This window comes from Dendrobates tinctorius, unplaced genomic scaffold (genome assembly GCF_039654945.1).
Source record: "Dendrobates tinctorius isolate UK_male_01 unplaced genomic scaffold, ASM3965494v1 ptg000267l, whole genome shotgun sequence".
Taxonomy (NCBI): Eukaryota; Metazoa; Chordata; class Amphibia; order Anura; family Dendrobatidae; genus Dendrobates; species Dendrobates tinctorius.
This window is the reverse complement of record NW_027361934.1, coordinates 1250602-1274132: the sequence shown is the minus strand read 5'-3', so window position 1 is coordinate 1274132 and position 23531 is coordinate 1250602. Positions and strand designations below refer to the sequence as shown.

Below are 23531 nucleotides of genomic sequence, written 5' to 3'. Positions count from 1 at the left end.
TAACCCTAACACACCCCTAACCCTAATCTCAGTCCTAACCCTAGCCCTAATGGGAAAATGGAAATAAATACATTTTTTTATTTTATTATTTTTCCCTAACTAAGGGGGTGATAACGGGGGGTTTGATTTACTATTTATGGCGGTTTTTATGTTTGGCAGCTGTCGCACGCTAAAAAGACGCTTTTTATTGTAAAAATAGTTTTTGCATCATCATATTTGGAGCTATAATTTTCCCGTATTTTAACCCACCGAGTCATGTGAGGTCTTATTTTTTGCGGGACGAGTTGACGTTTTTATTGGTACCATTTTCGGGCACGTGACATTTTTTGATCGCTTTTTATTCTGATTTTTGGGATGCAGAATGAACAAAAACCAGCGTTTCATGAATTTCTTTTGGGGGAGTGCGTTTACACCGTTCCGCGTGCGGTAAAATTGATAAGGCGGTTTTATTCTTCGGGTCAGTACGGTTACAGCGATACCTCATTTGTCTTTTTTATGTTTTGGTGCTTTTATGCAATAAAAACAATTTTATATAAAAAATAATTATTTTTGCATCGCTTTATTCTGCGAGCTATAACTTTTTTATTTTTTCGCTGATGATGCTGTGTGACGGCTCGTTTTTTATGGGACAAGATGACGTTTTCAGCGGTACCATGGATATTTATATGCGTCTTTTTGATCGCGCGTTATTGCACTTTTTGTTCGGCGGTATGATAAATCATTTTTTGCTTCGTTTTTTATTTTAATTTTTTAAGGGGTTCGCTAAAGGAGTTAACTAATTGGACAGTTTTATAGGGCAGGTCTTTATGAACGCGGCGATGCCAAATATGTGTACTATTGTTTTTTTTTTTTATTTCCAACAAATGAATTAGGTTTTTTTTTTTTTTTTTTTTTTAATTTATTTAGCGATTTTTTAAAAAATTTTTACACTTTTTTTTTTTTTTTTAGTTTTATTACATTGTCCCAGGGGGGACATAGCTGTCATGTGACAGATAGCTGATCTGTCACATCACAGATCACTGTGACAGATCAGCGATCTGTCACAGGCATAGAATTATACTTCCTCATGCCTGCGTTTTGCAGGCACTGAGGAAGCCAGCTCCCTGCAGGCACCCGTCGCCATCTTGGATTCGGGGACCTGCAGGGAAGGAGACCCCCGCAGCAGCACTCCACATTGTGCTGCTGTGGGGGGCTCAGGGAAGCACAGAGGGAGCCCCCTCCCTGCCGATGCTTCCCTTTAACCCCCGGTACACCGCAATCGTGTTTGATTGCGGTGTGCAAGGGGTTAACATGTCGGGGGCAGTCCGTGACCGCCCCTGACACATAGTGCCGGGAGTCAGCTGTGATAATCAGCTGACACTCAGCCACGATCAGCTGCGCTCCCCCCGTACTATCCCGTCCATGGGCATAGGGGCCCGGGTCCCATGGACGGGATAGTACGTCTGATGTCAGAAAGGGGTTAATAAAGCTTTGTGATTTTATGGCCATATGCTTCCTTACCTTTTTGGATGCCATGCTTATTTGGAAGTGCCATTTTTCTAGGCCCATTAATGTGGATTTATTCTACCTCAATGTAGCCCGGCTTGTCAACATCTTCAGCTGCAGCTTCGGAAAGTGACTGCCAAGATCAGACTGAGCGAGTGACCGACAAGCAAACCTCTCGGGAGGAAATGCCTCGCCACAAGATGAAGGCCTCCATAATGAGACATGAAATGTATGCACAACTCGTAAACTCCGGCTTGTACAAACAGGCCCCGACGCCGCACGACCACAGTCAGGATTTCCACAAGAACGTGCAAAACACGAGCCCAGAAAACAATCCCGGAAACATGATTAACCGACCCCAGGCAAAGTCTGGTTGTCAGGACGTTGAAAAAAAACAAACAAAACAAAAAAATGCAAAAAAGCGATAAGGATGATGGGTTACGTAGTCATTTCTTCAGGGCTTCCTACTGCAGGTGATGCAAACACAAGGCCTAGCAACGTCCAAAAAAAGAAGGCCAAAACGTGCAGAAGGGAACGTCTGAGGACACCTTTCCAATGACAATTGGGAATGCAGCTCTGAGGTATCATGCAATTTTTTTTAACAAAATATTTCCTCTTTTTACATAAAATAATTCTATAAATTAAATAGAATGATTCTTAAAAGTTGGGCAGACCCTTTATATACTTAAAGGGGTCGTTCTCATCTTCGCATACGGATATTTTGGAATAGTGCTTGTAAAAACGAATACTTTCGCCATTTACTATGCATTCAAATTTGCAGCCACTTTTGAGAAAAACTTACTTACAAGCATGTTGCCTTGGAGAACGACCAACCGTGAATATTTTTTTTTTTTTTTAGCTTGCAAACACTGCTCTGAAGATGGCCCGGGAACAGGAAGGAATAACGCAATCCAGGGAGCCATAGCTTTGAATCAAGAGCTTGTAAGCGCTGAGCATGTTCTAGTGTCTAGCAGCGGTGGTCGGTCTCCATGGGAATAGGCTGTAAACAAAAAGTATTTTTCTCTTGTAGGAGGTGCTGTAGTGGAATTGAACACTTGCTGCTGGGTTCTCCCACAAATCGAAACGGATCGCTAGGGATCCTGGCAGAGGGGTGGACGTGAGATCAGATTTTCGGTGGAAAATATCACAATGCAGACAAGCCCTGGAAAGTAATTATTTTTAGAACGTCACCTCTGTCATATAAAGATATAGAGGTGAATATATATATATATATATATATATATATATATATATATATATATATTTGTGCAACCCAATGCTATTTTGCATAATGCATACAGAGCCATGCAAGCAGTTTAGCAGGACGGCAATCAGCCAAGCAGCAAATTAACCACAAGCAGGAAAGCGTATCATTAAAAGGAAAGGAATAAAAAAAAAAAAAAAAAAAATCAGGCTTGAAAAAAATAAAAATTCACCTAGCTGATTAGGGGAGTGGCTGACCAAATCCCGAATGGGAGGCATGCCTATGGGAAAGCAAGAAATGAAGAACAAAACATTATTTGTGTCCGGCCGATGCTACGACTGTCACTCCTGATGCTGTAAGATAGTGAACGCTGGATTACATGACAGCAGCGGCCGATACGATTACCGAGTCGCCTACCAAACATCAGCGGTAAAGACATTTACTTTGCCAGGGAGGTCGGAGGGATACTGAGCGCCGTACACCCACTTACCTGCCCACCAAGCCTGAGTGTATGACCACTGCAATCGTGCACTGCACTTTACTCAAACGCTAAGGGTGTGTGCACACGCTGCGGATTTTGCTGCGGTTCCGCAGTGGTTTTGGCCGCTGCGGACCCGCAGCAGTTTCTGCTGCGGTGTACAGTACAATGATTCCCTATGGGAATCAAAAACCGCAGTGCAGACGGTGCGGAATTTTCCGCGCGGATTATCTGCGGTTTTCAATCCGCAGAAAGAATTGACATGTCAATTCTTTCTGCGGATTCTCCTGCGGTTTGCCATCTCCTCCATTGAGGAGATGAAAAACCGCAGGGCAAAACCGCAGAGCAATCCGCAGGTAAAACCGCAGGTCTTTTGACCTGCGGTTTCACCTGCGGATTGTACAAAATCCGCGCGGATGAATCCGCACCTTTTCCGCAGCGTGTGCACACAGCCTAAGATCTACAGGCGCCCATACACCTTAGATTGCGGCCGCTGCTGAGCAAACATGTGTTCCCAATGGGGAGAGGGGAGTAAACTACTGTCAGACACCTCAAACCAGAAACTGGAAGAAAAAAAAAAAAAAAAAAAAAAGATTGTCTCATAATTTGGGCATCTGGCTGAAGAGAAAGAAATCGGGAGACCCTCACCCCCACAACATATTCGATTCTTGTGAAGTTCTGCTGATATTAAATGGAGCAGGTTTTTGCCATGAGAGCAGCACAATATGGAGAAAGTCTGATTCCAGTGATGTGTCACTTTATTAGTCTGTTTGTTGTAGTTTTAATACAATCAGTGTTTTATCAGCAGATCATCATCACTAGAGGACTAGACCAGTCAGACTGATCTGTGTTGTCCCGCCTCCTCTACTGATTGGCAGATTCCTACCAATCAGTGGTGTGGGAGGGGTTATACTGGGATCAGCATTTGAGCACGGCTACATTTACAGCAGAGAAAACAGGCATTTTAACAAAACTTTACAAAGCAGCCCAGTAAATGATACATTGCTGGAATCAGGCTCTCTGATCCTACATCATGCTACTCTCAAAAAACCTGGTGATGCAGTCTCTTTAAAAGGGATGGTACCATAACCAAGATAGCACCTAAACAAACAAGAAAAAAAAAAAAATATATAAATATATTTTTACTTTAAAGGGAACCTGTCACCCCCCCAAGGCGTTTTTAAGTAAAAGAGCCACCTTGTGCAGCACTAATGCTGCATTCTGTCAAGGTGGCTCTTATTTGGCGTCCCTTTCACCGCATAAATAAGCGTTTTTAAAATTTGTCTGACGTACCAGAAGTTTGACCGGGGGGGCAGGTCTTTCCCCCTCGGACACCGACGCCTCACATCCATCAGTCATTTCCTCCTTTTGAATTTGGCGGCGGCGCCGCCTCCTCAGCGTTCATTTCAATTCCTTGGGCCTGCGCTGTAATATCTTTTCTTGGGCATGCGCAGTTAGCGCTGCCCATCCTCTGACATCACATGATGTCTGAGCTATCACACCTGCGTGGACCTGCCCCACAGTCTCTTCTGATTTATTCACACTGCAGGGCTGGGAATCTTGGGCATGCGCAGTAGTTCTGTGCGGCTCTCCCTCAAATCCCTCCGCCTCTTTCCTACTGTGCAGCGTCATAGGAGGAATCGTCAATTAGGGATGAGCTGACTATTCCTCCTATGACACTGTACAGTAGGAAAGAGGCGGAGGGATTTGAGGGAGAGCCGCAGAGAGCTACTGCGCATGCCCAAGATTCCCAGCCCCGCAGTGTGAATAAATCAGAAGAGACTGCGGGGCAGGATCTCTGACCACGCGCCCACGCAGGTGTGATAGCTCAGACATCATGTGATGCCAGAGGACGGGCAGCACTAACTGCGCATGCCCAAGAAAAGATATTACAGCGCTGGCCCAAGGAATTGAAATGAACGCTGAGGAGGAGGCGCCAAATTCAAAAAGGAGGAAATGACTGATGGATGTGAGGAGTCTGTGTCCGAGGGGGAAAGACCTGCCCCCCCCGGTCAAACCTCTGGTATGTCAGACAAATTTTAAAAACGCTTATTTATGCGGTGGAAGGGACGCCAAATAAAAGAGCCACCTTTGAAGAATGCAGCATTAGTGCTGCACAAGGCGGCTCTTTTACTGGGGGGGGGGGGTGACAGGTTCCCTTCAAGCCCCAACAATCGAAAAAGTGGGGGTCCCGAATTACGGTGAGAATGAGATGGTGGTGAGCATGCGAGACCATATCTATTCACTGTCTGAAGAAGTGGTGGTTGCACACGTTTACTACCTCTTCATTCTCCCAGTGCCCCCCATTCATGGATTTGATGGGGGTCTCAACAGCCAGATAACCCATCTATCCTAAATTAATCATCTACCTGGTAGATAAATGTTAATGTATTTACACCTTTAATGTATATGGCAGCCTTAACCATTACAGCTTGACAAGCAGGGCGCATATCTGACCCCAAGAGAATGAAAACTAATTACTTTGTAAATGCAATCAAGAAAGCAACAGATAAAGATAACATGGCAACCTTCTTTAATGCACCGAACAGACGGCAGTCACTTTCCCAAACCGCCGGCATCCAACCTTATCCACTCAGGTAAAAAGCATTTCCAGGAGACGAGATGCGGTATATTTCAGCTTCCGGGCACTACACACATATACCAAGCACGGAGCCTATACATTATTGATATGTTCCTATAAGCCTCAGTACATTACTTGTCGTAACATCATAGTAAATGGATGGGCTTACCAGCTCATCGCTATAACCTTGTAATAAAACAGGGGGATGCGCAAACTTGGGTACGTTCCCATATCCACTGCAAACCTCCTGTAGTGAAGCCATAAAGAGAACCCTAAAACATGCATGTTCATAGACATTTTCCAGCTGCTGTAAAATTCCAACTCCAAAACTTTTCTACGCGCTGCGTTACCTGTCTGATTTCCGTCTGATGTGTGCTCCTCGCTCGGTGACTCTTGGTTTAATACTTTAGTGGCTAAGCCCAGACTGGCTGCGATGCAAGGAATATGTTGCCCACGCTTCACAAGAGACTTCTGTTCCTGGTGCCGAAATCGCGGTGGTACTTCACGGGCAGGATAACGTGACACCAGTTGCTGCGGACTGACTGCTGTGGGCTGGTTGGCATTATTCTGAATGCTGGTTACGGTGGAAATGCCACTGTTCCCATTGACAGGCTGAGGCTGGCTTAGTATTTGTTCTGGCACTGCACGGGGAAAAGAAGGGACAAGAATTAGTCACTATACGGTGTAAATGCAATACATGAATACCACCGAACGAACCAACCAGGCCTTAAAGGGGTTTCGGAAAGCACCTATTCTTCGGCTGCAAGTTGCTTTTTAAAAAAAAAAAAAAAAAAAAATTATTGCGCTTTACTCACCCTCCCCCGGCACATCACTGCAATCCCCGCTACTGCTGTATGTTATTATCGGCAATGCTGCAGCCAGTGAGTTGATTGCACAAGCCATTGAGATCACAGATTGTCTGCAGCGCTATTGATGCGACGTTGGCACTGCAAATGAAATCTTTGGAAGCAGCGACAAACCTGGACCTGGGGAACGTATGTAAAGCACAGCGCAGCCAGATCACTCCCTTTAATACATGTAAATTTCCCCATGTATTATTTTGCTCAATCCCATGAATATTGCACCACCTGAACCGGTTTTCCTGATGATCTGACTTCTGATTATTGGGTGTGCAATAAAGATGGATGTCATACAGCAGCAGACGATGCCATGCAATAGAGTTGGGAAAAAGAATGCAGAACTTTTTTATAATATTGGAGTAGGGAACTCGTATCTTTGCAAAGGTTTACAAATGTACGTCAGTGTGAACTGAACCATTACAGACACATCGATAACATCCCCCCCCATTGCATGTGACATTTAATCATAAACTGTTTAATAGATCGGCCTACTTTAGCCTTCGTGTCTGTAAAAGGCCGGTGTTCATTGTATGAATTCTAGAGAATACAGCAGCAGAAAGGGGGCCGAATACAGCGTGGGTATAGATGAGCCGCCCAGACACAAAGAACTGTCCTCGCAGGGCAGAGATGGCCACAAATCCAGTGTGGCCAGAAAGCCATTGCTTCTCTATGGCGCTAATCAGACTCACCCCAGTCACCTCTGCTGTGCAGAGAATAAAGTGTCAGGAAAGTGGTTATAGTGACAGTCCGTCATCAGAAACGCAAGAAAACGTAATTTACACTACCGTGGGCATCGGACGCCCTTATACGCCATTAATCGGAGGCCTCCGCATTGTGGACACGTCTATCTGGCTGTCAGACGCGATCTGATCAGATGACGATGCTGCCGCTTGCATCCAGAGCGGACACTCGGTCCCTCCTGCTTTACGCCGATTACTTTATCTCCTGAGTCTACGCCCAGTAAATCTGGCAACAAACCAGGCAAAATCTTCGCTCACCAGCACAGTGGAATGCAAGCGAGACGAACGTACGAGGAGCTGCCCGTGTTCCCATGTCACCATGTTAATCCAAGGGCAAACTGAACGCAGGTGTTTCAGTACTACAAACTACAACTCCCAGTAATCTGTAAGCGGTGGCTGTGACGGGGACCCTGCTGGGAGTTGTAGTTTTGTCCCATGTGACGGGCTGCAGGATAACTTTTATAAAAGGGGCTGACTGACTTGCAGCAAAGCCGAGTCTCCATTTCCAGCAGATTATGAGTCAGTGGACAGGCACGCACCAAGCATAAAGTTATGTGAGGAAGCAGCGCGGCATCCCTCCCTCCTGTCAGGACCGATCTGCATGCAAACCTCATTACCCTGCAAAAAAAAAACAAAATCTGCTCAACGCGGGGGACAGATCTACAACACGAGCAAAATGTAGTGATCCCTGCGGTGCTTCCCGTGTCTGGAAAGCGACACCTTATGGCGATGAAAAGGGAAAAAGTAGCGTACGGAGAATTACAGCGGCATGCTTCCATAGGAAGACACTTGCCAACTACCCCCTTATCGCGCCTATAGAGATGAAGGCAGCGCCCGCCTACGACGCACATCGCTGGCGCGTCCCTCGTTTTGGAGTCTTTGCTTCGTGGACGGCATTTTACACCAGATCACATTGGTAGGAGAACAAGGCAAAACAAAAACTAAAAAGGGAAAAAAAGCAAAACAATGCAGACACCAACCTGACGGAAATCCAAAGAGGAAGCCACTAATTACAGAGCGGGATCCAAGGAAAGACGCTTCCAACTCCTGTTGCTTTCCCACTCTGCAGATTTCATGAGAAAATGGAGGAGAAGCATGGTGTCATTTTACTCCTGTGAAAGCCCTGTTTGCCAACTCCTCCTGACGGAGGGGCCCGTTCGGACACAGTCTCCCTCCCTTCTAGTGAATAACGGCAGCTGTCTGAGCACTAACACTGCTGGGGAAAACAGCTCGATCGGGAAGACGCGGGAGGGGGGCCAAACTGCGGGCGACTCTGGCCGCGCACCTCCAAAATAAAGGGGCTTGACAGTTCAGGAATGCTGGGGTAGGGGAGAGCACGGACGACGCCTGGCTGTAGAGGCGACACACGTAATGTGCTGCGCTGGAAATTTCATCGCAAAAGAGAAAAAAAAAAAAAAAAGTCTGCAGCTTTGGTCACCGCGATCCGCTCAGGAAAACATCTTCAGTGGACGCCAAGCGATTAACTCACTGAGGCCAGGACTGCGGAGGCCGGCGACAGGCGGCCATTGCCAGGGATGTCATTATACCGAATTCCCGCAGAGACTTTAACCCCGTGGCCACCAGAGGAGAGAGCGGCTGGCGACGCTATGGGCGACATCAATAAGCCTCTGACTGCTCAGAAAATGCCACCAGGGGCCAGAAAACAACTAACCAGCAGCTCCGCAATGGACGAGCGATTAACTGTATTACTACCGTTCTGGATTTCACAAAAGGCCACAATCCTGAGTGCAGTGCTCCCAGTCTGCCTCTGCTAAAAACCGGGTGGGGGCTTCCCATCTGTCTCTAACCGAAATGGGACGTGGCTCCATATTTATGTGGGGGGGGGTCCCGTCTCTACAGGAAGTGGGGGCAAGTCTTTGTCTCTGCTCCTGCTCTCCTGTCTGCCAAACTGCAGACCAGCCTAAAACAGGTTGGCAGCAAGTAAGTCAATGACAATGGCAGCAGGTACAATGCACCCTGGAAAACAGACACAAAAAGAAAAGAAAAAAGAGGAAGTTACAGCTCCGATAGTGCTGGCAGAATGCTGATGGAGAGGAACTTCCCACTCAAAGAGCGTCAAGCGTCATACTCCAACTTTCCATCCAACCTAGATAGTTCCTGGACATATTAGACTTCTACGTGCACCAAAACGTGCCAACTCTACTTTCCAGTCCAGATAGTTACACGCACTATTGAGATGGTAGTTTGAGATAGAAAGTGGCAGGATAGATCGCCCTGGTGTGTATTGAGCTTTTCTGAGTTCTCGTGGTCAATATTAATCCCAGCACATGAGAACAGTGAACGCGGATACGGTGGCATCGGATCGTACAGCTTTCGTGACTTAGCATCTCCATAGTAAACGGCAATCAGATATCCATGAGAAAGATATAAAAGTGACAACATACATCCTGCAGCAACGTCCTGTATTACATTTACCTGCACCAGTAACATGGCCAGCAAAAAAAAAAAACAATCACCATCTCTCCCAATCTGAAGAATGCAAGACATTGGCCAAGAGCAGCAGCGAAAATGGATGCTCCTACGAAGGCCGTATAGTCTCCATACACAAGGAAAGGGATATCAGAAGCAGGAAGAGAAGCTGGCCGACCATCTGGTGTGGATGGGGCCACCCGAATCTGCCCCGACATATAAAGCCAGACACTTTATTTTCGGGATACACAAATCCCCTCAAAAGGTGACCAACGCGAGGCATCTCCCAAATCAGAGCACATGCCGAGCCAAGCGTTCGTGTGCATGGAGGCACGGAGGAGGAGAGGGGAGCTGTACAGCCACCTATACTCCTGAAGTCAATAAATGGCCGACCACCTTCTCTCCTAATTACCTCAATTCATGTGCACCCTCAGTCCTGCTGAGCGCGTAATGACTGATCGTCTGATCTACAAGCCCCCCTTCATCTAAAACGTGCTTTAGAGGCAGACCCTGGGGGAGATCTATGTCCCCTTTCATGATTTCTAAATGAGCTTTTAAAATCTAAGAAAAATGTGGATTTCTTTTAAATAAGATATCGGACCACAGATATCAAGGTGTCATTTTATTTAGCTCTTCTAGACGGCTTAGGAGGGTTGGTCCTACTGTCAGATGCCCTTCAATATATGTCCAATTCCGTCTAAACCCATAATTTTGGTGGGGAGGGCTGACCATCTTATGTCCCTAGGTGTTACGATTTTCGCTCAAAAGCAAACGGGGCAAATAAGAGTATTTTTTGTCTCTGAAACACCATGTCTCAAGAGATAAACATGCCTGGATCTCATACATGCTGCCCGAGGATCAGGTTTGTCTGGTAGCATCTTACCCTCCTCTCCCTATGGAAAACACGAGAGCTCGCCAATGCAGAGTGTGCATATAAGGCAGGGGTCTCAAACTCAGCAGCGTAAATGGGCCACACAAAAAAAAAAAAAAGAAAGAAATTTAATGCATGGCCGGGCTCATTCCCCCCCCCCCTTGTATGCATGGCCGGGCTCATTCCCCCCCCCCCCTTGTATGCATGGCCGGGCTCATTCCCCCCCCCCCCTTGTATGCATGGCCGGGCTCATTCCCCCCCCCCCCTTGTATGCATGGCCGGGCTCATTCCCCCCCCCCCCCTTGTATGCATGGCCGGGCTCATTCCCCCCCCCCCCCTTGTATGCATGGCCGGGCTCATTCCCCCCCCCCCCCTTGTATGCATGGCCGGGCTCATTCCCCCCCCCCCCTTGTATGCATGGCCGGGCTCATTCCCCCCCCCCCCTTGTATGCATGGCCGGGCTCATTCCCCCCCCCCCCTTGTATGCATGGCCGGGCTCATTCCCCCCCCCCCCTTGTATGCATGGCCGGGCTCATTCCTCCCCCTTGTATGCATGGCCGGGCTCATTCCTCCCCCTTGTATGCATGGCCGGGCTCATTCCTCCCCCTTGTATGCATGGCCGGGCTCATTCCTCCCCCTTGTATGCATGGCCGGGCTCATTCCTCCCCCTTGTATGCATGGCCGGGCTCATTCCTCCCCCTTGTATGCATGGCCGGGCTCATTCCTCCCCCTTGTATGCATGGCCGGGCTCATTCCTCCCCCTTGTATGCATGGCCGGGCTCATTCCTCCCCCTTGTATGCATGGCCGGGCTCATTCCTCCCCCTTGTATGCATGGCCGGGCTCATTCCTCCCCCTTGTATGCATGGCCGGGCTCATTCCTCCCCCTTGTATGCATGGCCGGGCTCATTCCTCCCCCTTGTATGCATGGCCGGGCTCATTCCTCCCCCTTGTATGCATGGCCGGGCTCATTCCTCCCCCTTGTATGCATGGCCGGGCTCATTCCTCCCCCTTGTATGCATGGCCGGGCTCATTCCTCCCCCTTGTATGCATGGCCGGGCTCATTCCTCCCCCTTGTATGCATGGCCGGGCTCATTCCTCCCCCTTGTATGCATGGCCGGGCTCATTCCTCCCCCTTGTATGCATGGCCGGGCTCATTCCTCCCCCTTGTATGCATGGCCGGGCTCATTCCTCCCCCTTGTATGCATGGCCGGGCTCATTCCTCCCCCTTGTATGCATGGCCGGGCTCATTCCTCCCCCTTGTATGCATGGCCGGGCTCATTCCTCCCCCTTGTATGCATGGCCGGGCTCATTCCTCCCCCTTGTATGCATGGCCGGGCTCATTCCTCCCCCTTGTATGCATGGCCGGGCTCATTCCTCCCCCTTGTATGCATGGCCGGGCTCATTCCTCCCCCTTGTATGCATGGCCGGGCTCATTCCTCCCCCTTGTATGCATGGCCGGGCTCATTCCTCCCCCTTGTATGCATGGCCGGGCTCATTCCTCCCCCTTGTATGCATGGCCGGGCTCATTCCTCCCCCTTGTATGCATGGCCGGGCTCATTCCTCCCCCTTGTATGCATGGCCGGGCTCATTCCTCCCCCTTGTATGCATGGCCGGGCTCATTCCTCCCCCTTGTATGCATGGCCGGGCTCATTCCTCCCCCTTGTATGCATGGCCGGGCTCATTCCTCCCCCTTGTATGCATGGCCGGGCTCATTCCTCCCCCTTGTATGCATGGCCGGGCTCATTCCTCCCCCTTGTATGCATGGCCGGGCTCATTCCTCCCCCTTGTATGCATGGCCGGGCTCATTCCTCCCCCTTGTATGCATGGCCGGGCTCATTCCTCCCCCTTGTATGCATGGCCGGGCTCATTCCTCCCCCTTGTATGCATGGCCGGGCTCATTCCTCCCCCTTGTATGCATGGCCGGGCTCATTCCTCCCCCTTGTATGCATGGCCGGGCTCATTCCTCCCCCTTGTATGCATGGCCGGGCTCATTCCTCCCCCTTGTATGCATGGCCGGGCTCATTCCTCCCCCTTGCATGCATGGCCGGGCTCATTCCTCCCCCTTGCATGCATGGCCGGGCTCATTCCTCCCCCTTGCATGCATGGCCGGGCTCATTCCTCCCCCTTGCATGCATGGCTGGGCTCATCCTCCCCCTTGTATGCATGGCTGGGCTCATCCTCCCCCTTGTATGCATGGCTGGGCTCATCCTCCCCCTTGTATGCATGGCTGGGCTCATCCTCCCCCTTGTATGCATGGCTGGGCTCATCCTCCCCCTTGTATGCATGGCTGGGCTCATCCTCCCCCTTGTATGCATGGCTGGGCTCATCCTCCCCCTTGTATGCATGGCTGGGCTCATCCTCCCCCTTGTATGCATGGCTGGGCTCATACTCCCCCTTGTATGCATGGCTGGGCTCATCCTCCCCCTTGTATGCATGGCTGGGCTCATCCTCCCCCTTGTATGCATGGCTGGGCTCATCCTCCCCCTTGTATGCATGGCTGGGCTCATCCTCCCCCTTGTATGCATGGCTGGGCTCATCCCCCCCTTGAATGCATGGCTGGGCTCATCCCCCCCCCCTTGTATGCATGGCTGGTCTCATCTCCCCTTGTATGCACCTTGCTCAGGTGCCGCCCCCCTGCAGAGTCCCGCTCTAGGCACGTGCCCTCAAGTGCCTAGTGGAAAACACGGTCCTGAGCATGAGACATGTGGTGCACCGCGGGCTGCAAATGCGTGCCTCAGGGGCCGCTTGGGATGGCGGATTTGTATGATGGGTATATGGGCACGGGACTATGGGATGGCGGATTTGTATGATGGGTATATGGGCATGGGACTATGGGATGGAGGATATGTATGACAGGTATATGGGCACGGGACTATGGGATGGAGGATATGTATGATGGGTATATGGGCACTCGACTATGGGATGGCGGATTTGTATGATGGGTATATGGGCACGGGACTATGGGATGGAGGATATGTATGATGGGTATATGGGCACGGGACTATGGGATGGAGGATGTGTGATGGGTATATGGGCATAGTCCCTCCATCCCACGGGACTATGGGATGGAGGATAATTATAATTTGCTTTAACTAACCACAATTAGTTACTATGCCCGGGCAGCGCTGGGCTGTTCAGCTAGTATCTCTCTCTATATCTCTCTCATTATGTGACCACAGAAAAGTGAATGCAGCTCTGGGTGTAACTGGAGTACAATACATTAGGTAACAGCAAAACAGTGACAGCAGCTCTGGGTGTAACTGGAGCACAATATGAATGTTGACTATAAGTTACATATTACATTATAATGATGTTGTTATACGCCTTGTATGATACTGCGATTGTTCTTTGTTTCATCTTTTAGAGTATTGGAACATTTTAGGTATTAATAGCCTTTTTTGTCTTTTTTCATATTTTTCAGATTTTACAGCGGCAGCTTATCATGAAATTTTGACTCACCTATGGCCCTTTTGTATTTTTTCATGATATAATTAATGGGAAACTATAATTGACTTTTGCAATAAATAAAATTGAAATGCATAATATATGTTATAGCTGTTTCATGCGTTCTACTTGTCTTTGATCTATATAGTGAATGTGCCATCTGTGGGGACTTGAACTTGTGGTATTGTATGGGATCGTCCAGATTTGTATGGTTTGGGTGTTGTGCCTCTACAGGGTTCACCACCCTTCCTACTTATCGTGTGTTACCAATCCCAGCCAATGGGAGGTGTTCCTGTTTCCTAAGGACTTTTTCCTTATACCAATGATGTTCCTTGCTATAAGCAAACTCTTATGTGGCTTAACATTCACTCCCTATATGAGAATTTTCTTAAGAGATGGAACGCTTTATGAATGCAATTACACAATTTTTGCAATAGGGTATAGTTTTCTTTTTTAAAATGGCGCTGATAGATGAGATGTGTTACTGTGCATGAATAGTGAGATCGCGCATGTCTGTTTATTTTTTCCATCTTCTAAGATGGCGCTGATTACCACAATGCGCATGAGCGGTAGTGTGATATACACCGCAGCTTATTTCCTGCCCTGCGCACTTTGCTATCGTGGACGCCGGGGCTTGGTGTTTCTAATGGCATTAGGGCGAGTCATATTCATTAAATGTGCATTCATCAGCTGCCGCTGATAATTATCTCTTGCGCATGATATTCATATCTTTGTGTATATTATGTTTTTATGTAATGCATTTTATATTAAGTGAGCACTCCTTGATTGTATATCACTATGCTGGAGATTCATCTCCATGTTTTTTATATTGCATAATTGTTGTAAAATACCCGTATAACTGGTGTGCTATAAAAAAAGCACTCATTTGTCACATTGCACTGCTTGAGAAAGGTCCGCACCCTTTCTGGACCGAAACGTTGCACTGAATGGGCACATAGCCTGATGGGCTGAATAAATTTTCTTCAAACTTTTCAAAAGGCGCGCTGCTTTCAATTTTTGATGGATATATATTTTATATATATATATATATATATATATATATATATATATATATATACACATATATATACACACATACACACACAGTTGTGGCCAAATGTATTGACACCCCTGCAATTCTGTCAGATAATACTCAGTTTCTTCCTGAAAATGATTGCAAACACAAATTCTTTGGTATTATCTTCATTTAATTTGTCTTAAATGAAGAAACACAAAAGAGAATGAAGCAAAAAGCAAAACACTGATCATTTCACCCAAAACTCCAAAAATGGGCCAGACAAAAGTATTGGCACCCTCAGCCTAATACTTGGTTGCACAACCTTTAGCCAAAATAACTGCGACCAACCGCTTCCGGTAACCATCAATGAGTTTCTTACAATGCTCTGCTGGAATTTTAGACCATTCTTCTTTGGCAAACTGCTCCAGGTCCCTGATATTTGAAGGGTGCCTTCTCCAAACTGCCATTGTTAGATCTCTCCACAGGTGTTCTATGGGATTCAGGTCTGGACTCATTGCTGGCCACCTTAGAAGTCTCCAGTGCTTTCTCTCAAACCATTTTCTAGTGCTTTTTGAAGTGTGTTTTGGGTCATTGTCCTGCTGGAAGACCCATGACCTCTGAGGGAGACCCAGCTTTCTCACACTGGGCCCTACATTATGCTGCAAAATTTGTTGGTAGTCTTCAGACTTCATAATGCCATGCACACGGTCAAGCAGTCCAGTGCCAGAGGCAGCAAAGCAACCCCAAAACATCAGGGAACCTCCGCCATGTTTGACTGTAGGGACCATGTTCTTTTCTGTGAATGCCTCTTTTTCTCCTGTAAACTCTATGTTGATGCCTGTGCCCAAAAAGCTCTACTTTTGTCTCATCTGACCAGAGAACATTCTTCCAAAACATTTTAGGCTTTTTCAGGTAAGTTTTGGCAAACTCCAGCCAGGCTTTTTTATGTCTCGGGGTAAGAAGTGGGGTCTTACTGGGTCTCCTACCATACAGTCCCTTTTCATTCAGACGCCGACGGATAGTACAGGTTGACACTGTTGTACCCTCGGACTGAAGGGCAGCTTGAACTTGTTTGGATCTTTATCCAACATCCGCACAATCTTGCGTTGAAATCTCTTGTCAATTTTTCTTTTCTGTCCACATCTAGGGAGGTTAGCCACAGTGCCATGGGCTTTAAACTTCTTGATGACACTGCGCACGGTAGACACAGGAGCATTCAGGTCTTTGGAGATGGACTTGTAGCCTTGAGATTGCTCATGCTTCCTCACAATTTGGTTTCTCAAGTCCTCAGACAGTTCTTTGGTCTTCTTTCTTTTCTCCATGCTCAATGTGGTACACACAAGGACACAGGACAGAGGTTGAGTCAACTTTAATCCATGTCAACTGGCTGCAAGTGTGATTTAGTTATTGCCAACACCTGTTAGGTGCCACAGGTAAGTTACAGGTGCTGTTAATTACACAAATTAGAGAAGCATCACATGATATTTCGAACAGTGCCAATACTTTTGTCCACCCTCTTTTTTATGTTTGGTGTGGAATTATATCCAATTTGGCTTTAGGACAATTCTTTTTGTGTTTTTTCATTTTAGACAAATTAAATGAAGATAATACCAAAGAATTTGTGTTTGCAATCATTTTCAGGAAGAAACTGAGTATTATCTGACAGAATTGCAGGGGTGTCAATACTTTTGGCCACAACTAAAATAGATATATATAGTGTGTGTATATATATATATATATATATATATATATATATATATATATATATATACACACACTCACTGGCCACTTTATTAGGTACACCATGCTAGTAACGGGTTGGACCCCCTTTTGCCTTCAGAACTGCCTCAATTCTTCGTGGCAGAGATTCAACAAGGTGCTGGAAGCATTCCTCAGAGATTTTGGACCATATTGACATGATGGCATCACACAGTTGGCGCAGATTTGTCGGCTGCACATCCCTGATGCGAATCTCCCGTTCCACCACATCCCAAAGATGCTCTATTGGATTGAGATCTGGTGACTGAGGAGGCCATTTGAGTACAGTGAACTCATTGTCATGTTCAAGAAACCAATCTGAGATGATTCGAGCTTTATGACATGGCGCATTATCCTGCTGAAAGTAGCCATCAGATGTTGGGTATATTGTGGTCATAAAGGGATGGACATGGTCAGCAACAATACTCAGGTAGGCTGTGGCGTTGCAACGATGCTCAATTGGTACCAAGGGGCCCAAAGAGTGCCCAGAAAAAATTCCCCACACCATGACACCACCACCACCAGCCTGAACCGTTGATACAAGGCAGGATGGATCCATGCTTTCATGTTGTTTACGCCAAATTCTGACCCTACCATCCGAATGTCGCAGCAGAAATCGAGACTCATCAGACCAGGCAACGTTTTTCCAATCTTCTACTGTCCAATTTCGATGAGCTTGTGCAAATTGTAGCCTCAGTTTCCTGTTCTTAGCTGAGAGGAGTGGTACCCGGTGTGGTCTTCTGCTGCTGTAGCCCATCTGCCTCAAAGTTCGACGCACTGTGCGTTCAGAGATGCTCTTCTGCCTACCTTGGTTGTAACGGGTGGCAATTTGAGTCACTGTTGCCTTTCTATCAGCTCGAACCAGTCTGCCCATTCTCCTCTGACCTCTGGCATCAACATGGCATTTCCGGCCACAGAACTGCCGCTCACTGGATTTTTTTTCTTTTTCGGACCATTCTCTGTAAACCCTAGAGATGGTTGTGCGTGAAAATCCCAGTAGATCAGCAGTTTCTGAAATACTCAGACCAGCCCTTCTGGCACCAACAATCATGCCACGTTCAAAGGCACTCAAATCACCTTTCTTCCCCATACTGATGCTCGGTATGAACTGCAGGAGATTGTCTTGACCATGTCTACATGCCTAAATGCACTGAGTTGCCGCCATGTGATTGGCTGATTAGAAATTAAGTCTTAACACACAGTTGGACAGGTGTACCTAATAAAGTGGCCAGTGAGTGTATATCACTATCTATCTATATCTTCTAGTTCTTTATTCATTCTAAAATTACTTATGTCTGACCACTTGTACAATACACTGCAATACCAAAGCATTGTCTAGCGACAAATTACAGGTCTCTTCTGAAAACTACCCACAGGTTTCAGAGGGGCGTTCTGCTGCCACGGCTGTACCATCAGCACCCCGTAATGGCGACATGGGTGGGCGAGTGAAAGCATCCCCCCTATTTAACCACTTAAATGCAAGTCAGTGATGAGATATTTAATTTCTGCTGCTAAAGCAGGCCCCGGCTGTGTATGGAACGTGGTAGATTTCTGGCGAATGTCAGGAAGTTAAAAAAAAAAAAATTCTCCAACATTTGCCATTTTGCTAAATTTATCTTATATGAATGGGTAAAGTGAGTTTTCGGCCGCCTCTTACCGCAGTGACTGGATATTATAAAAATATTCAGAATTGTGAGTCCTTAGTGGTTGATGCCTTTTAATGGCTAACTGAAAAGATGGTAACACATTGCAAGCTTTCGAGACTACTCAGGTCTCATCAGGCATTGACTAATACAAAATCTGAAGATTCACATTTATGCACAATACAGCACAGAAAAAATGCAATAGACAAGTGACGTGAAAGAGAACTATCATTATGGGAGAGGGAGAAACAAATATTGCTCCAGTTCATAGATAAGGAGTCCGGATGTTTTATTGTCCTCTGATTGGGGTCTCCATAATGATAGTTCTGCTTCACGTCACTTGTCTCATCTATTGCATTTTTTCTGTGCTGTATTGTGCATAAATATGTGACTCTTCAGATTTTGTATTAGTCTATGCCTGATGAAGAGACCTGAGCAGTCTCGAAAGTTTGCAATGTGTTACCATCTTTTCAGTTAGCCATTAAAAGGTACCAACCACTGAGGACTCATTCTGAATATTTTTCTATCTACTGGCTAACATGGTACAAAGATATACATCTTTCCTGGATATTATAACACATTACACAATCGGCTGCAGTTCTTATTTATTGCAACTAAAACCAATCTGTCATCTTCAGCAAAATATTACCCACAGGCTAAAGCTTTTCATGGAAAGTCAAACCGTGTAAACCTCATAGTGTGATGTAACAACGAATAATAACAGTCAGAGACCAGAAAACACACAACAGTGAGACTCCATTCATCACTGCACAAATAAGCCGACCACAGAGACCCGGACAATCCAGCCCTTACCACCGCTCAATGTGACCACTGTGTAACAGCAATTACTGAGCGATCACATCAGACACTTGACATATTCAGACTCAAGAATAACAACAAATACAAACAAAAATATTCACTAAAATATATTTGTATAATATCACACTACTTGTACTGATCCAATTATACTCCAGAGCTGCACTCAATATTCTGCTGGTGCAGTCACTGTGTACATACATTACATTACTGATCCTGAGTTACATCCTGTATTATACTCCAGAGCTCCACTCACTATTCTGCTGGTGCAGTCACTGTGTGCATACATTACATTACTGATCCTGAGTTACCTCCTGTATTATACCCCAGAGCCGCACTCACTGTGTACATACATTACTGATCCTGAGTTACATCCTGTATTATACTCCAGAGCTCCACTCACTATTCTGCTGGTGCAGTCACTGTGTGCATACATTACATTACTGATCCTGAGATACATCCTGTATTATACCCCAGAGCCGCACTCACTGTGTACATACATTACTGATCCGGAGTTACATCCTGTATTATACTCCAGAGCTCCACTCACTATTCTGCTGGTGCAGTCACTGTGTGCATACATTACTGATCCTGAGTTACATCCTGTATTATACCCCAGAGCTGCACTCACTATTCTGCTGGTGCAGTCACTGTGTACATATATTACTGATCCTGAGTTACATCCTGTATTATACCCCAGAGCTGTACTCACTATTCTGCTGGTGCAGTCACTGTGTACATACATTACTGATCCTGAGTTACATCCTGTATTATCCTCCAGAGCTGCACTCACTATTCTGTTGGTACAGTCACTGTGTACATTACTTATCCTGTACTATACCCCAGAGCTGCACTCCCTATTCTACTGCATTTATACATTACAATTATAAAGCCACTTTAAGCAGAGAATACTGGATGATCTCTGTAAATGTCAGAACTGTAAATACAGCTGTGAATGAGGGACTATAAATACATTGCAACTCGGAATTATACATTCATGCAAACAAAAGAACAATAGTCTGTTGGAATAAAATATAACTTAATATAGAAAAATAAAAATAACCTAAAGTGCAAGGTGCCAAGACAGACAAGACAAATATTAAAGTGCACACAGAAAAATCACACTGGTCTATATAAGACCTAAAGGACACCAAGTCCTCTTTCAAATAGCGGACTACCGGTTACTAGTATCCTATGGCAGCAGAACTTAAATGTGAAATGTAACTGTACTTCCTTGTTAAGTTTGCACATGATTTGGTTATATATCCTTATCCACTTCTGGCTTATACAATAAGTGGAACCATGTACAGCTACATTTAAGTTCTGCTGCCGTAGGATACTAGTAAGCGGTAGTCCGCTATTTGAAAGATGACTTGGTGTCCTTTAGGTCTTATATAGACCAGTGTGATTTTTCTGTGTGCACTTTAATATTCGACTTGGCACCTTGCACTTTAGGTTATATTTTTATTTTTCTATATTAACAAAAGCTATATTTTATTCCAACTCGCTGCTGTCAAATAACATTAGTTGGATATCACCATCTGCTATTTTTCAAACAAAAGAACAAATAAAGCACAACCCTGTACTCGAAAAAAAAAAAGTTTTCTAACAATTTTGTAGTAAATAGAAAAACAAGGGCTTACCTTTGTTTATTTGATCAGAGGCCTAGACAAGTTATAAAAAAAAAAAAAAGTATATTAAAATATTGTAATTACCCCATCAGAAATCTTTTGGAATGAATTACATCAGATCTTCATTACTGTGTGGGGGGCGGCAGTGCCTGTAGTATAGGGGGCAGACGACGGTCTGCATTTATAGGCAGTACTACCCAGGGAAAAGCATGGGCAGGAAACAGGTCAGGGGTGGGAAATCAAAGGATTACCTTTTTAGAGGCGGCTTCCTTCTTTTTCTTATTGTTCTTTCGGGATCTCTTTTCTTCCATCAACTGTACTTCCTTCACATGCGCTGTGCCCCTAAAAGTAAAAACCAAGCGTCACAAAGTGAACATGAGGCGACAGACGAGAAGCAAAACATTGTTTATGGACAGCATTCAGTAGCCTTTAAAAAGGATGAAGACCGCTCCAAAGCATTACTAAAATAACTATTATAAAGGAAAACCCCAACACCTAGCGGATTCCTGCCAGTGCTACTTGCTTCTTCCAGCAAGAGGCGTCTGAGCTGGAAGAAACAGTCTCTTGGTTCTTTCTTCCAGCTCAGATGGATTGGCCGCAGATGCCAATGGCGACCCCCTACTGAAAGAGGAAGCCAGGAAACAGGAGGGGTAAAATTAGCTGAAGAATGGAGGAGATGGGGCATGTATCGTTTTTTTTTATCTCTTTTAATAAAACATTAGAATGGGCTCAAAAGGAAAAAAAAAATATGGACAACCCCTTTAAATTTTTAATTTTCTAGCCACAAAGTTTTAGAAAAAAAGATTAGGTCCAGCAACCACATTGGAAGGCACTGCAAACCTCCTGTCGGCATCCATGGCGCCTTTTCCGATAAGCAAGTTCGGCACGAGATGATACGTTTGTTGGGTTGGGCAGAAGAGGCGCCAGAGAGGCCGGCATGTCGCAGGAGGTTCCTGGGTGATCGTCCTACCAATCTTTTTGCTCAAATGAAAAAAAAAAAAAAAAATATAAAAATTAGGGATCGGTCCTAATGTTTGTCGAAGGTGCTGCCCATGTACTAGCAATTGCCTACATTTTCTGAATTTGGCTACCCTGATGCTCATTTGTGACTGGCGTCGTGTGCCTGAAACAACGGCGTGATCTCCGTTCGGCTGTACTGCAGAGCAGCGCTCGTAATAAGATTCTCTCTACTTATTTAGCAATTAATAAGGAGGGAAAACATCTTCATTACACAGCTGAGCGCTCAGAGGAGACCATTCCTCTTTAATTATGAAGGCCTCTAAATTGCCAGGCTCCGAAACTCAAATTGTAGAAAGATTAAGCGTGCCCTTTGATAATTCCCTCCCCTCCATTGCTGGCTGGTCTCCGGGCCACTACAATAAGACAATTGTTTCCCCGTTCCAGGCAGATCTGGAGTAAATAGTCGCATTTAACCATTTGCTGCAAGTTCGGCTCGTCTGAGATTACACTGGGATTATGGCGAGGTTCGGAGAAGGAAATGGCTTGTAGCAGATATTCCATCGAAATTTGTGGTCAGGCAGGCGACCGTTCCCTCATCTGTCCACTGCAGACACCTAGGACTTTGTACTGTCAGATACAGGCACTGCATGTCCCAGCATGCAGATCCGCACCACCTACTACATGTGTCAGTCTCTACTGCAATTTCACCATTCCATTCAGGAATCGGGAAGATTGCTATGCCGCTATTGAGCGAGTCCTCCACATAATGCAATCAGCGAGTCTCACCTCCCAATACGAAGGAGTGGCATTGGATAAGCCAATCGTTATATTCTGTGTTTCTTTGCGAGTTCCTCCTGGAAATATCAGATAGACAGCTGAGCGTTACCTTACTGACGAGGTGTGGACTGTCCACTGTGTAGGTGAACGCCAATGAGAATGGCTATGGTCATCTTATACATAAGCAAGAGAAACTACTAGATCTCGGCTGCTAGACGTCTCTTGCGCTTCGACCTCGGTTTATGATGTTCTTGGAGTTTTATCTGAGTTCAAAAATGTGTCTCCCACCATGTGATAGACCCCAGAATTTGTCAGAGCTAAAACTGTACACTGGAAAACAAAAGCACAATTTGCTGTAATTTCAGTCCCGGCCGCTCATCTGTGCGGTAATAGCAACCACATATCAGGATCTAAGTCTCATGCTAGACGAAAAACAAGAGACATGTAGGTATTACTGTTCAATGAGGTCTGAGGGCGACCTTCAAGGTCCCATACACAAACTAAAGTTGGCCAAAACTGCAGATACATCAGTAGGAATGACCAACAGTCTAATGTGTGAGAGTCTCCTGACTCTCCCCGACATATGATGCCCTGTTAGATTTCTAAAGGACGATCTTTTTGTCATCCTGGAGATAAGACAGAGGGGCCAGGCGGCGGGCCGACAGAGGGGCCAGGCGGCGGGCCGACAGAGGGGCCAGGCGGCGGGCCGACAGAGGGGCCAGGCGGCGGGCCGACAGAGGGGCCAGGCGGCGGGCCGACAGAGGGGCCAGGCGGCGGGCCGACAGAGGGGCCAGGCGGCGGGCCGACAGAGGGGCCAGGCGGCGGGCCGACAGA

General features: G+C 46.3%; 1 protein-coding gene across 4 annotated transcripts in view; it reads right to left on the bottom strand.

Annotated features, from left to right (window-relative positions):
* Positions 1–23531, bottom strand: part of TNRC6A (trinucleotide repeat containing adaptor 6A) — a 66927-nt gene that overhangs the window by 31818 nt on the left and 11578 nt on the right. For 3 of the 4 annotated variants that reach the window (XM_073559296.1, XM_073559295.1, XM_073559293.1), the window contains exons 3-6: positions 21212–21302; positions 20973–20994; positions 6099–6389; positions 2922–2969 (exon numbers count right to left, since the gene is read on the bottom strand). In XM_073559296.1, the coding sequence (XP_073415397.1) occupies positions 2922–2969; positions 6099–6389; positions 20973–20994; positions 21212–21302 (452 nt within the window). The remainder of the gene's footprint in view (positions 1–2921; positions 2970–6098; positions 6390–20972; positions 20995–21211; positions 21303–23531) is intronic. The other variant, XM_073559294.1, reaches the window with a different exon arrangement.